Source organism: Pan paniscus, chromosome 6 (assembly GCF_029289425.2).
Source record: "Pan paniscus chromosome 6, NHGRI_mPanPan1-v2.0_pri, whole genome shotgun sequence".
NCBI classification, from domain to species: domain Eukaryota; kingdom Metazoa; phylum Chordata; class Mammalia; order Primates; family Hominidae; genus Pan; species Pan paniscus.
The window spans coordinates 175,681,602-175,696,277 of NC_073255.2; the positions used below are offsets into that span (position 1 = coordinate 175,681,602).

At 45.2% G+C, this 14,676-nt stretch overlaps 1 protein-coding gene and 1 non-coding gene across 9 annotated transcripts in view; both read right to left on the minus strand.

Annotated features, from left to right (window-relative positions):
• KIAA1549 (KIAA1549 ortholog) overlaps nt 1–14,676 on the minus strand; it is a 150,464-nt gene that overhangs the window by 36,830 nt on the left and 98,958 nt on the right. For 5 of the 8 annotated variants that reach the window (XR_010112656.1, XR_010112655.1, XM_063606115.1 and 2 more), the window contains 5 exons: nt 13,164–13,360; nt 11,314–11,429; nt 8,432–8,446; nt 2,941–3,146; nt 1,322–1,545 (listed from right to left, as the gene is read on the minus strand). Coding sequence is in view for 5 of the 8 variants with exons in the window: in XM_063606115.1 (XP_063462185.1) it covers nt 1,322–1,545; nt 2,941–3,146; nt 8,432–8,446; nt 11,314–11,429; nt 13,164–13,360 (758 nt within the window). In the remaining 3 variants the exon portion in view is untranslated. The remainder of the gene's footprint in view (nt 1–1,321; nt 1,546–2,940; nt 3,147–8,431; nt 8,447–11,313; nt 11,430–13,163; nt 13,361–14,676) is intronic. The other 3 variants (XR_008626066.2, XM_024929527.5, XM_024929528.5) reach the window with 1 other exon arrangement.
• On the minus strand, nt 8,152–8,258 carry LOC112440522 (U6 spliceosomal RNA). The gene has a single exon (XR_003028563.1). It is a non-coding gene; the product is annotated as a U6 spliceosomal RNA (small nuclear RNA).

The following is a 14,676-nucleotide window of genomic DNA, read 5'->3' on the forward strand; positions in this document are numbered from 1 at the left end:
CCTAGGATGTGCTAGCCCCTGGAAACACCCCATAGGATATAAACGCCATGTACGAGACAGTCTCTGCTCTAAGCTCAGAGCCTACCTAAACAGACCTATTAACCCACGTGAAGCAACACAGAATGATATAAAGCCATTTGTAATCATGACATTCAGAAAAGAAGTCAGTGGGAGCTATTAGTCCCATGGGGCTAGAACTAGGTCTTTTTTATTTTATTATTCTTTTTTTGAGATGTAGTCTCATACTGTCGCCCAGGCTGGAGTGCAATGGTGTGATCTCGGCTCACTGCAACCTCCACTTCCCAGGTTGAAACAATTCTCCTGCCTCAGCCTCCTGAGTAGCTGGGATTGCAGGCGCCTGCCACCACGTCCAATTAATTTTTGTATCTTTAGTAGAGATGGGGTTTCACCATATTGGCCAGGCTGGTGTTGAACTTCTAACTCCTGACCTCGTGATCCGCCTGCCTTGGCCTCCCAAAGTGCTGGAATTATAGGCGTGAGCCACCACGCCTGGCCCAGAACTAGGTCTTGAAGAGTGAATGGGACCTGAAGCCAGGGAGGATGTGGGAAGCAGGTCCCAGGGGCAGAAATGGCAGGCAGGTGAATGTTCAGGGGCCACCAGGCCGTCTCCTGGGTGGCAGTTCTGTCCGTGCGGCTGACCCGTGAAAAAGAGCTGGAGTGGAGGGGCAGGGCCGGCCTGCGACGGGAGCACGGGACCCACCTGGCAGGCAACAAGAGCCACCTCAGGTTTTGAGCAGAGAAGGACATACATGAGAGCCGTGTTTAAGGAAAACGCATCTATGTCGGGCACGGGAGTCTGGGAGACCAGGGGAAGGTAAGACCCCAGACCCTGCAGGCAGCTGTGAGAAAACCAACGAAGATCTGCTGGGCGCCAGCCTGGGTGGCTCCAGGAGATGAAAATATTGGAGGTGACAGAGTGGGAGGTGAGGAAGAGCCAAGGACACCACAGAAGGAGCCAGTGTGGGAAGGAAAGGGTGAGTGCAGTTTTAGACAGGCTGAATTGGAAGAGACAGATTAAGCCCCAGGAAATGCCCCGAGGCAGGCAGAGGGGCAGAGTTGAGAACAAAGCCAACGCCTCCCACACTAAGGTGACCCTCAGCCAGGGTAAGCCTTCCCAGTGGCCTCCACATCCTTCTGTGCATGAGCCCCTTCAACTGTCTTCAGAGACCTCCACGTGAACACGGATGGGGTCCTTCTGTCACAGGCCCTGCAGTAGCAGAGGGGCTCCTGTCCTGCTCCCGTGCCCCCCGCAGCACCTCTGCGCGCCCGCCCCGCCGCCTAGCGCAGGGCCCCAGCCCACCTCTTCCTGGGCTCTATGAACACGGAGGGCACGCTGGCCGTGGGGTCCAGGATCTTGTCGATCTGCATCTGTGCCCTGCGGTACACCCGGTGTCGCTCCTTAGTGTCGCCCGAGGACAGGTCGTCCACCACCGGGAACTCGTAGTGCCCGCGGCGCTTGGCGCGCAGGCGGATCTTGTTGCGATGGTGCTCGATCTCAGACTTGTGCCGCAGCGCAGTCTGAATCTGAGGAAGGGTGAGGGAGAGAAAGACAGCCATAGAGGTCCCGGGAAGCCTCTGGGACACACACTTCGCAAAGTCTTTATTTATTTTTATGTTTATTTATTTATTTGAGACAGAGTCTCACTCTGTTGCCCAGGCTGGAGTGCAATGGCATGATCTCAGCTCGCTGCAACCTCCACTTCCCGGGTTCAAGTGATTCTCCTGTCTCAGCCTGCCGAGTAGCTGGGATTACAGGCATGCACCATCATGCCCAGTTCATTTTTTGTACTTTTAGTAGAGATGGGGTTTCTCTATGTTGGCCAGGCTGGTCTCGAACTCCTGACCTGAAATGATACGCCCACATCAAGCTCCCAAAGTGCTGGGATTACAGGTGTGAGCCACCATGCCCAGCCAGCAAAGCCTTCTAGGAGCGCCTTCCTGCTATGCTCCTCTCCTCTGGCCCACACTTAACTTGCTGTCTGTAAGCTCCACGGAGTCACCGAGAGAGCGACAGGCACAGACCAGGGAGGAGCAAAGACCCTGCCATCCCACGAGCTTTACCCTCAAGTACTGCGTGGTGCACTGGAGTCTTGTCACCATCCCCCAAAGCAGGGGAAAAAAGTCACTCGAACCTTGGAAATCGGCCAATGACAACTTTAAAGAGACATCTGATAACCAGAAAAGAATATTTTCCTCCTTTAGAGATCTTTAATAAATAGGACTGACAGATATAAAGAAGATAATTACCTAGTGTCACCAAAACAAGTTACCTGACATGAGACCCCCTGCCCCCAGAGTGGTATCCCCAAAGACGGAGACCTGAACTGGGTCGTAGCGTGAGGAGGATCAGAAGCTGAAGTGGCTCTTTCTGAGGAGGGCAGCCCCTGGTCGGCCACACTAACACTTCTCTGCATGTCTGCCAATGCGCCCCAGAGTGTCCATGCACAGTATCTGATCTCCAACAAGCGTGATGTTTTACATTAAGAATCCTTGTCAGCAGCTTATGCCTTTAGTAACCAGTTGACACTGTACCTTGCACTCATTTTCAAACACAGACCCAATAAGTGTGTGAGTTTTTTTTGTTTTTGTTTTTGTTTTGAGATGGAGTCTCACTCTGTCAACCAGGCTGGAGTGCAGTGGCGAGATCCCGGCTCAGTGCAAACTCCCCCTCCTGGGTTCAAGTGATTCTCCTGCCTCAGTCTCCTGAGCAGCTGGGATTACAGGAACCCGCCACCACGCCCAGCTAATTTTGTATTTTTAGTAGAGATGGCGTTTCACCATGTTGGCCAGGCTGGTCTCAAACTCCCGACCTCAGGCGATCTGCCTGCCTTGGCTTCCCCAAGTGCTGGGATTACAGGCATAAGCCACCGGGCTTAGCCGAGTTTTTTAATTAACAGACTTTTAAATAAAAGCAAATACCTCTTTGTTGATTTTATTGGTTTCCGCCACTCGGTCGGCTGGGGAGGGGCGCTGGACGGGAGGTGCCGGGATCGGCTGCATGGCGATAAGCTGGATCTTACTGGGGACCCGCCGGCTAGCCTCCGGGGGGCGGGAGATCCTGTCCACGTGCTCGAAGATGGAGGCTGATGAGTGCTGCTCATTTCCCGAACTGGGCAGTGGTGGCCCTGGAACAGAAGGAAAAGCAAAACACATACACGAAGTCATCTAAAGAAACAGCAACTAATCAAAATTGTGAATTATTCTTTAAAGAATCTTTGGATGGGCCTCTGACCAAAAATACATCCCCACTGCAGTAGCAGAGTGTTTACAATTTCACTCTCTGAGCTTAAATAGTCTGGGCTATATACTGTATCCTCTAACTTCATTAAAAATTACAAGTACCCTGAGAAGAGACGAGAGGAAATCATTATGATACTGTGTCAAAAACTGCACTGTTTTGTCTGTGGTTCAAAATCTTCATTCAGAAAGAATATAGGACAGAAGGAGCCTGAAGTTGCTCAGTAGTCAATAAGCCATTCACAGAACTCTCAGAAAACACATTTATAGTGGCTCTGAACTATTGCTACCATCTGGCAGGGAGCTCGCTGGAGTGATACAAATTCAGCTGCCAAGGCAATGTCGTACTACAGAGAAAACAGAAGACCAGTACATGCAGGCAGGTACCAGTTAACAGTGACCACACTTCTGACTTTTCAGTTCTGATGTGGAAAGAAAACGAAGTTGAAGACACATGAGAAGAAAAAACCTGTTGCTTGCAGGGAATTAGTTCCTACTTTATTTATTTTTTTAATTTATTTTTTATTTTTTTGAGACGGAGTCTCACTCTCTCGCCTAGGCTGGATAGTGATTCTCCTGCCTCAGCCTCCTGAGTAGCTGGAATTACAGGTGCATGCCACCACGCCTAGCTAACTTTTGTATTAATACTTTTAGTAGAGACAAGGTTTCACGATATTGTCCAAGTTGGTCTTGAACTCCTGACCTCAAGTGATCCACCTGCCTCGGCCTCCCAAAGTGCTGGGATTACAGGCAGGAGCCACCGGGCCCAGCGCTAGTTCCTACTTTAAAAACAGTTGAAGAGTACATGTATAAATGGTTACATGGCAAATTTTAGGCCATGTATATTTAACCACAATAATTTTCTTAAAAACTAATCAGAACTGTGAAAAAAAAAAAGAAATTCAAATGCACAAAAAAAAAAAGACAGAAAAGAAACACTTAAAAATATTAACAGAGACTGAATCTTCACATGATGGGTGATTTTTCCCCATGTCTTTTATTTTTGATAATGAGGATTTTCCGTAATAAGTATTATTTTTATAGTAGAGATAATCCCAATACACTTTAATTTTGAAAAAAGAGAAAGAGAAAAATGAAGACGGGCTGAGTAGAAAGAGCTAGTTACTCACACTTAAGAAGATCAACTGGCCAGGCACGATGGCTCATGCCTGTCATCCCAGCACTTTGAGAGGCTGAGGCAAGAGGATTGCTTGAGCCCAGGAGTTTGAGACCAGCCTGGGCAACATAGTTAAGACCTTGTCTCTACAATTTTTTTTTAATTAGTTGGGCGTGGTGGCACATGCCTGTAGTCCTAGTCACTCAGAAGGCTGAGGTGGGAGGATCCCTTAAGCCCAGGAGGTAGAGGGTGCAGTGAGCCGAGATCATGTCTCTACATTCCAGCCTGGGTGACAGAGTGAGACCCTGTCCCCCAACCCCCGCCCAAAAAAGATCAACTGATGCCCTTCTTCTAATCAGCCAGTCACTTCTGGATGCTGCTTTCAAATAAATGGCCAGCAGGCTGACAGAGGGAATACGCACATGCAGAAAACGCTTCTAAACAAAAGCCTAACATTTGAAACTTCAAAGCATAAGTGAAAAACACAAAGGTCTCTCCTCGGTGTAAAAAACATAGATGAGCAAAGCAGTAAGAAGCAGTAGTTGATGTTTCATATAAGGAAAGCACAGCATTGCTATGTAAATCTGTATTTTCTCTCAATTTGAATTACATTCATTATCCCAAGCAATCAGAAGTCATTTGGCTGATTCTGAATGAATGATGTCTGTCTGAGCCAGGGGGCACCATTGTCTGGACTCCAGCTATGCTCACGCTTTCTTTCTTGGCCCCACACCTAGAAGGAACCTGACTATTCATGCATTTGTGCAATGGAAGCGCAGCCAGGCACCACCATTCATCGGTGGCAGCTACTCAAGTTGCAGGCATAATGCCTAAAAGGAGATCATGAGCTTCTCCAGACAGGCTAGCCCTGCTAACCCAGACTAACAACAAATGTCACAGAGGGTAGCCCATTAAGCTACTGATACCTAGAAGTGGGATCACTTTCCTCCAGGGTGGCAGAGACTTCTGGGTTGCTGGGAGACAAAGGTGACAGGCATTAAAAAAAAAAAAAAAAAAAAAAAAGGCCCCTCCCTACTGGGCTGTCAGCCCTGCCTGGGTACCACTGGAGCGGCAGCCTAAGACTGGGCTCCTGTCCAGAGCCCGGCTCACCCCCTCCCACTGTAGTCACAGCCCTTGCTTCACCCTCGCTGAACTGTTCACAGACTGCAACCAGAGGAGGGGATGCACAAACCCTGGGCCACTCTACAGAGCTGAGGGACCAAGCGGAGGAGAGGAAATAAGAGGTGCAGAAAATCTTCCAGCTTCCATACTGCCCAGAACCCAGTCCTTCAACATGGCTGAAAAGAGGGGCTTTAAATTTTTTTACATATACATATAATATATATCACACATATATATTATATAATTATATCACACATATTATATATTAGTATATATTTTTGTTTATAGAACTGTATATGTAATATATAATTAGTAATTAGTAATATATTACTATTAGTAATTATATATTACATATTACATACTTCTATATCATATATTTATATATAATTATATAATATATATTGTTGTTTGCTATGCATTGCACAATTTTTCTAAAAAAGCTCCCTGGGTAATAATGATTAGTACAAAGCACAATGGACACACAGAGATTAATGCTGTGTGAATCCTGCCTTAAGGCAAGTAGGAACTTGGGATTAAAACCCCTTTCTCTTCAATTATTTTTTAAAAGTAATGATATAAATTTTACTATATAGTCAAGATACCTATTGTACCTCATGGTAACTATAATCAATAACAATATATTGTATACTTGAAAACAGGTAAGAGAGTAGATTTTAAGTGTTATCACAAAAAATAAGTATGTGAGGAATGTATATGTTAAATAGCTTGATTTAGCCATTTCACAATGCATACACCTATCAAAACATCATCATTTAGCCACAAGAAAGAAGGAAATCCTGCCATTTGCAGCAATATGGCTGAGCTTGGATGACATTAAGTAAAATAGGCCAGGCACAGAAGGATAAACACTGCACTGTTCTCGCTCATATGTGGAAGCTGGAAAGTTGATCTAGAAGTGGAGAGTAGACTAGAGGTTACTTGAGGCTGGGAAGGGAAGAGGAGGGACATAGACAAAAGTTGGTTAACAGATACAAAAGCACAACTAGAGGCTGGACATGGTGGCTCTCGCCTGTAATCCCAGCACTTTGATAGGCTGAGGCGGGAGGGTAACTTGAGCCCAGGAGTTCTAGACTAGCCTGGGCAACATGGCGAAACCCTGTCTCTACAAAAAATAACCCAGCGTGGTGGTGTACACCTGCAGGCCCAGCTACTCAGGAGGCTGAGAAGAGATGATCACCTGTGCCTGGAAGGTCAAGGCTGCAGTGAGCCATGACTGCACCACTGCACTCCAGCCTGGGCAACAGAGTGAGACCGTGTCTCAAAAAAATAAAAATAAAAGTGCGCAGCTAGAGAGGAGGAATGGGTTGAGCACCTGTAGGCACTGTAGGGTAACTCTAATAATTTATTGCATATTTTCAATTAGCTTGAAGAGCAGATTTTGAATGTTCCCAAGGCAAAGTAATGATAACTTTGTCTGTGGTGACAGATATGCTAATTACCCTGATTTGATCATCACACAGTATATTCATACATGGAAATATCACAATGTCCCCCATAAATATTTGCAAGTATTATGTGTCAACTAAAAATAATAAAAGCAAAAAATACATCATGTTGTACACCATAAATTTATATGTTTTCTTACCATCAGTTAAAATACAAATAAAAATCTTAAAAAGAAAGAAAAACGCTGGGCATAGTGGCTCATGCCTATAATCCCAGCACTTTGGAAGGCTAAGGCAGGAGGATCGCTTGAGCCCAGGAGTTCAAAACCAGCCTGGGCAACATGGCAAGACCTCGTCTCTACAAAAAGTAAATAAAAAGTTAGCTGGGCGTGGTATGCTCCTGTAGTCCCAGCTACTCAGGAGGCTGAGGTGAGAGGACTGCTTGAGCCCAGGAGGTCAAGGCTGCAGTGAGCTGTGATTGTGCCACTGCACTCGAGACTGGGTAAGCAAAAAAATAAAAAATAAAAATAAAAAATTACAGCATATGGGATTGTATAGAACAGGATAATGTCAACAAAGCAGAATGAAAGAGAAAAGTTCAGCCTGAATTACTAAAATGACAAAGCAAGAGAGCATTTTTAAAGAAATATTATCTCATTATCTACAAGTAAATATAGTCAAACCACTTTTTTTGTCCCCCGAGACAGGGTCTCGCTCTGTCACCCAGACTGGAGTGCGGTGATGCAATCACAGATCACTGCAGCCTCGACCTCCCAGGCTCAAGCGATCCTCCCACCTCAGCCTCTTCAGTAGCTGGGACCACAGGCACACACCATCAGGCCTGGCTAATTTTTTCTGTTTTTTTTTTTTTTGTAGAGTCAGAGTCTCGCTACATAGCCCAGGCTGGAAAACCACATCTTTACTAATGTGCGCAACCCACGTTAATATCCTGTGAGACAGCAATCACATTTATCTCATCTTCACTGTATATCACCAGCACCTGACCACAGGTACTTAGCAAGCATTTGCTAAACGGATGACTCAATGACTACAGTCATCTCCACTATGTTTATAAAATTTTACCTTGAAAAGGTCTCTGGGAATCTGCCTTCATGAAAAGATAAGAATTCTACTTTATGATCTCAATCATTTTATAAATGGTACAGTACTCCAAAATTACTTGAAAAACTTCATTGTTATATGTACTCAATCTCATTTAAACTATTTTGCAAACTCTTTTAATGTTTTTAAAATATGGAATGCTTCCCCAATATGCATGTCATCCTTGCACAGGGGCCACGCTCATCTTCTTTGTTGCATTTCAATTTTAGTCTATATGCTGCTGAAGCGAGCACTGCAAGCTCCTTAGCACATGCAAAAGTCAGTGTCAGCTTGGTTTGCACGTGAAATTCTAGAATTTGGAATTTGTGGAATTCAAATGAAGTTTTAACTACTTAAAAATCACACACTTGCACACATGCAATCTAAGGAGAGCATAAAAGAATGCTGAGTATTTTGCAATCCTTACCTACTTGGTATATTCCTGATGATAAAGGGGAGAGAGAGAGAAAAACTACGATTATGCACAGACGCAGCAATGGCAGCCCATCTCCTACCTCATCTCTCCCTTCACATCTTCACTAAGGGGATCCAGTGGTTATGATTTGAGTTATTTTAAAGCTAGAATAGCTGTGAACACAGTGACATCTGAGTAAATAATCTCTTAAGGGTTCATGGATGGCCATGAGGGTATGTGTCAGGGCCTAGTCACCTTCCAAAAACAGTCAGCTGGAAAAGGAATAAAGCACAACCTCCAATTTACCAAAACTGAAACAACAGTGTTCTCTCAGCTTCCATTGCAAGGTGGGTCCTTAATATGCCACATGACCTGGGACAGTCGTCAACAGCCTTGCCAAGAAGCCTAAAGAGAGCTGGTAGCTGTACCACCCGCAGGAGTGAGAGGGAACGCTGGTCCCATGGCAACATGGAAGAGGGCTCCATAATGGATCTCAAGCAGCCTCCCTCCCCGCTCCCCACCTCCATTAATTTTTACTTTATTACGACTTTCAACAAAAGAAATATTTTTATGTGAATTATAAAACAGGCCGAACACGGTGGCTCACGCCTGTAATCCCAGCACTTTGGGAGGCCGAGGCGGGCAGATCACATGAGGCCAGGAGTTCAAGAACAGCCTGGCCAACATGGCGAAACCCCGTCTCTACTAAAAATACAAAAATTGGCCAGGTATGGTGGTATACGTCTGTAATCCCAGCTACTCGGGAGGCTGAGTCATGAGAATCATTTGAGCCTGGGAGGCAGAGGTTGCAGTGAGCCAAGATAGCACCACTGCCCTACAGCCTAGGCAACAGGAAGAGACTCCGTCTCAAAAAGCAAAAAATTTTTAAAAATAAAATAACTGAAAGCTAGGAGAAAAACTCAGAATATTTAAAAATGGGATATTTAATTTTCTATGCAAGCCATAAAATACCTACACAGCAGCATTAAAGCTATCTTATTTCAAGAAGTAAAGTTCTAAAAGTAAATTGATATTTATAGTGAGAAAACTATCTTTCTACAACATGAAAATAATGTACAGATTCTGCTATCTCTTCAAATTAACAGCAGCATCTGAGCTTCTCATATTCACAAAATCATCTAATTCACTTCTTTCCTTCACATTCAACTCTCGGTCCCAGAGCTGTGATGCTTACTACCTGGATTCTGAGCCTATGCTGAGAGTGGTGTTTGATTTTTGTTATTCTTATAGAATATACTGGCTGTAATACCATCAGAAGGCATTAAATGCAGGCACTGAAAGTAAGGTTTTCTCAGATAAGCAATGAACAGAACTTGGAAAAATCCAGAGCTCTTTCCACGCCCCCCCAAATATTTCTTTCCAAGGATCAAAACGAGATTCTAATCCTGTCTATCTGAAACAGTATCGGTTACCATGGTGCTAAATAATTTTTAAGATTTTGAAAAACCACATCCAAAGAAAAAACTCTTCCCTTTTTCTAAGGGGATGTCCTTAACATTACAAAAGAACCAAGTGGAAGGAGCTGGAAGGAACTTCAAGGACCAGCTAGTGCAGCCCCACAGGAGCCTTGAAGGCTGAGCAACCCGAGAGGCCACAAGCACGTCAGTGAGAGGAGACAAGGACAGGCCAGGGCAGCCCCACAGGAGCCTCAAAGGCTGAGCCACCCACAAGGCCACAAGCGTGTTAGTGAGAGGAGAGGCCCTTGGGCTTCTGTCCAGTCTGTTCATTTCTAGAATACAGTTCACTCTGCACTGCATTTCCATACAGAGAAATTTATGATTAAAAACTGTAAGTATAAAAATTCCTATTAAAAATAATATCCTGGCCGGGCGTGGTGGCTCATGCCTATAATCCCAGCACTTTGGGAAGGCGAGGCGGATGGATCGCTTGAGTCAAGGAGTTCAAGACCAGCCTGAGCAACACGGTGAAACCTCGTCTCTACAAAAATTAGCCAGGTGTGATGGCAGAGGCCTGTAATCCCAGCTACTAAGGAGACTGAGGTGGGAGGATCGCCTAAGCCTGGGAGGTCGAGGCTGCAGTGAGCCGGGACTGTGCCACTGCACTCCAGCTTCAGTGATAGAGCAAGACCCTGTCTCAAAAAAAAAATAGTAATAATAATATTCTGAGGCCTCCCAATGATCTTTGCACTATTGAAATTCAATCCTTAAATAAAAATAAACCTCCAGCAAATACAACAGCTGCAGTAGCACATCTATTTAATACAACCTATTACACTAAAAACAAGCTACCTTGCTATCACTCCAAAAAAATGCTCCCAAGTCTAGAGACTTGTGGGTCCCACTTTATTACAGTGCATCAGCCTTAACAGTCATACCCTTTAGAACAGGAGTGAAGTTCATTTTATACCTGGCCTATGAAGCTGTCTGTGACTCCCAAAGCAAACATGCTAAACCATCTGATCACACTAAACCACCTGCTGGAAGAAAGATCTAGGAACAGAACTTAACATAATGGACTTGGGCCTATGATAAACAAACAACTCTCTGACTGACAGTTGTGAATCCTTGAATTGGTTCCTAAGAAAGCTACTGAATCCTGGGGGCAGTTTTTGAGACTCTGGTTTCAGTGTGCTTCCTCCTTGACCTCTGGGCAGGAAAATCGTGAGGACTCTTAACTAAAGTGAAGCGAGGCTATTAACCTTAAGACGTACCCCAGTGAATCCCTGGCCCCAAAGCAGACACCAATACCACGTTAGATGGTGACAACTGGTGCTAAGAAACCACAGGAATGATGAATTTTCCATTTCCCAGATTTCTTTTCTAAGGGTTTAGCATTTGAAGTAGTGTAAGGCCCTAGCCTTCGGACTCTCATAGGGACTACTTTTAATGGGAAGAACCAGAAGAGTCACAGACCGCTCTGCGGGGCTCTGTGGGACCTGCCATCGTTGACGGCTCCCGGCGTCTTATCTCCTGTGTCCCTCTCGCTGGACTCTTCACTGACCGTAGAGTCAGCATCTGAGGGAGAAACTCTGCAGACACAAAATGAATTGCAAATATTAGAAACAAGAAAGAATGAAAAGGAAAAAGTCCCATTAATTTGTGTGTGGAAGTCAGGCTTCCAGGCAAAACCAGCAGAAATGAAACGGTCCAAAAAATTATTCCATAGCACAGCGTCTTCAAGGATCACATTAACACCACAGTCACCTCCTGAAGACAGATTAACATGGCTTACTAAATGGCTCAGCAGGCTGCATTTCAACAAATGCTAGACAATTAAGTGCCAGATAGGAGGAAGGTCCCACAGTTACCAGGGCTCAAGGCCCAGCCCCTGGCCCCCAGTCTTTTCTGGACCAGCAGTCTGGGTTTAGCATGAGTTGGATCAAACAGGACCTGGGGTTCACGATTAACTAGGTCTGCAGAATCCTCAGGATGCTAGAGTAGCTATGCAGTCACCCCAAATAACTCCAGATCTTTGGAAGGTGCTTACACTGAGATCTGATTCTTTATATAAAAAGCAAGAGTATTGTGGCACCCAGCTTGCACCAGGGAAAATTCCTTCATCAGTTGGCTCCCTGGCTTCAATGACGATGTGGAATGCCAAGACATTCTGGTGCCCAGAAAGATGCTAAAACATTGTATTAACCATGCAGACCATTGAGATATCATAACTAAATGTCAATGACAAGGCTACCAGGCAAGAAAAAAAAAATACTTTGCAAAATTTTACTTGCGTATTAAATAACCCCCAATGATTCCATTTATTCTTAGCCTGCAAAATAATTAATCAAATAGCATCTCTCTACATAACTTATTTTCTTTTGTAAAGATCATGTTCTGACATCTATTACACTCTTAAAACTAGGCCAGAACCCCTGGGGTAGGTTTCCTGGTAAGACAGAAATCATGACATCGTTTCAAATGTTGATACGATCACACACTTTTTTTTGCTCTTAGCAGGAAATCAGGATTTGGCGTTCCAAAGCTCAAAGAAAGGCTGACAACAGGAGGCTTCAGTAGCCAAAGCCTGACGGTGCTATGATGGAAAGTCAACTTAACAAACCCGATTCTGAACTCTGTCTTCTTTCACAGAGCTACAGCCCTTCTCACAGGGTCAGAGAGTGAGGAGGGGCTTCCAGGTAGCCTGGAAAACTAATAGGCAATTCTCCATGTGCTATACTTTGAGAGTGGGAATGGGGAGCGAGGCAGGGAGGAGGCGGTGAAGAGTCTTGTGTGATATCCTGACAAAGGTGACATACATAAGCAGCCAGAGAAAAACAAAGCAAACACAGGAGGATGTGATGAAGGTCACCTGCAGGCAAAGCAATGAAGTCACAGCAGCTGCTGGCAACCCAGGCATGGACACAGCAGTCCACACAGGCTGAGCGTGTACCATGTGCTGTGCACTCCTTCTATGTTATTTCTGATATTATCTCCATGAGGCCTAGCATGCTCCCCTCAGGATATATACACATGAGCTGGTCAATCTCTAATCAAGTCTGATGGGGACCCCTAAACCATCACAGATAGTGATTCATGATCTTCAACCGTGTGGGGAAAGAAATCACACAGCCTTCTTTGGCAGCCCGTGAGAGTGGCTCGGAAACACTCTTGGGCTCATGTGTGACTTTGGGCAAGTCATCAGACTCCTGGGCTGCACATGCAGGGCTGCACTCACCATCAGCCCTTGTGACATCAGAAACTCACAGCCTGATAACAGAAGCATGCTCTGCCACAAAGAATAATACAGAAAGCCCAATAATAACCTTCCTCTGTGACGAACATTCTTGGAAGGGATCTTTGACTTGGGGCTTGGCACGTCTCCATTTTCCGAGGGCGTGGTGTGGTTCTTCAGAGGTCCTGGCAGTGGTGCTGGCTCATGAATAATCAATATGTCGTCTTTATTGTGCTGACCCAGATGCTGCTTGGCAAAATCGAAGCCCTTCACACTAGGGATCTGCAGCTGAAACATACACACACACAAACAAGATTGTTAACCCGGAATCCAAGGCTGAGGAGAGGAGCACAACTTCTGACCCAAGACTGTGCTGGCAATTCCACAACTCCAATCCAACAAGCATCGCTAGAACATGGACCGCATGCCAGGTTCTGTTTATACCCAGAGTTCCAGGAGAAGACAGGCACTTGTGAAAGATTAAACAAGAGTACAAGGATTAAATAGCTAGACCCTAGGACAACACCTGACCTGCTGTCACAGCAGCATACCATGTGCCATGTGGCAGGAGCAAGATATTCTTTATAGGGTAATGGGGACCAAAGCCAGGCCTTGAGAACAGACAGGACTTAGAAAGAGGAGGCTACAAAGAGAATGTTCTAGATCATATCAGGAACCAGAGAACACTGAGGACTGGGAAGAAATCACATTGGCTATGCTAGATGGGTCAGAGCATAGGAGCACGAGAGAAAAGTCCAATCTGTATATGGATGACTCCAAAAATGCCAGCTTCTGGAGCTGGCCCTCTGGGAAATCAGAAAACCACTAAACATTTCTAAACAGGCAGATTTCTAAAATACAAGCACATAGGACACCAAGGAAGCAGGAAGAGAGCCTGGCCATGCGCATAAAACCACAAAGACATGAGCCCCAAATCTTAGCAGTGAACATGGGAAGGAATGAACAGCTCTAGGGATCAGGCAGAAAGACCTAGAAGCCAAATAGATAAGAGAGGCAAAGGAAGAGAAAGAAGCCAATGAGGACGTGAATTTTTGGGCAGGGGCATCGTGAAGCATGAAAGTGACGTTAAGGGAAAGAGGCGAGTCATATAGGAATGATGGCTCGAGACAAAATGACAGGTTTCATTTCAAACACGCTTAATTTGAGGCCCCAAAGGATGTCAGCTTGGTATAGCTGGAGGTGGGGAACCATAGCCTGGGGGAACTTGCAGGCTCAGATGTGACTTCAAGAACCACCCACATAAAGGTGACAGGTAGGGGAGCTGAGTTTTTCAACATAAATACAGATTCTGTGGATAAAGTGTTGGAGAACATCTAATAGTTTGGGGCTAAGAAGAGAAAAAGGAAGCAAGGAAGAAAATAGAATGTGATTTCAAAGAAACAGAAGAATTTGGAAAGTTCCATGTAGTAGAAGCAAAGGGAACAAAGAATTTCTAGAAAGAAGTGGTCAAAAGAAGTAATGGGGCACAAAACCGAAGGAGAAAGGGCTCTTCAAAAACGTGCCCCACTCAAACCAGTGGATGCAGGATTCCTCTCCAGGGATACAAGCATCACCCCACACCAAACCCATGACAGACCCCTGAG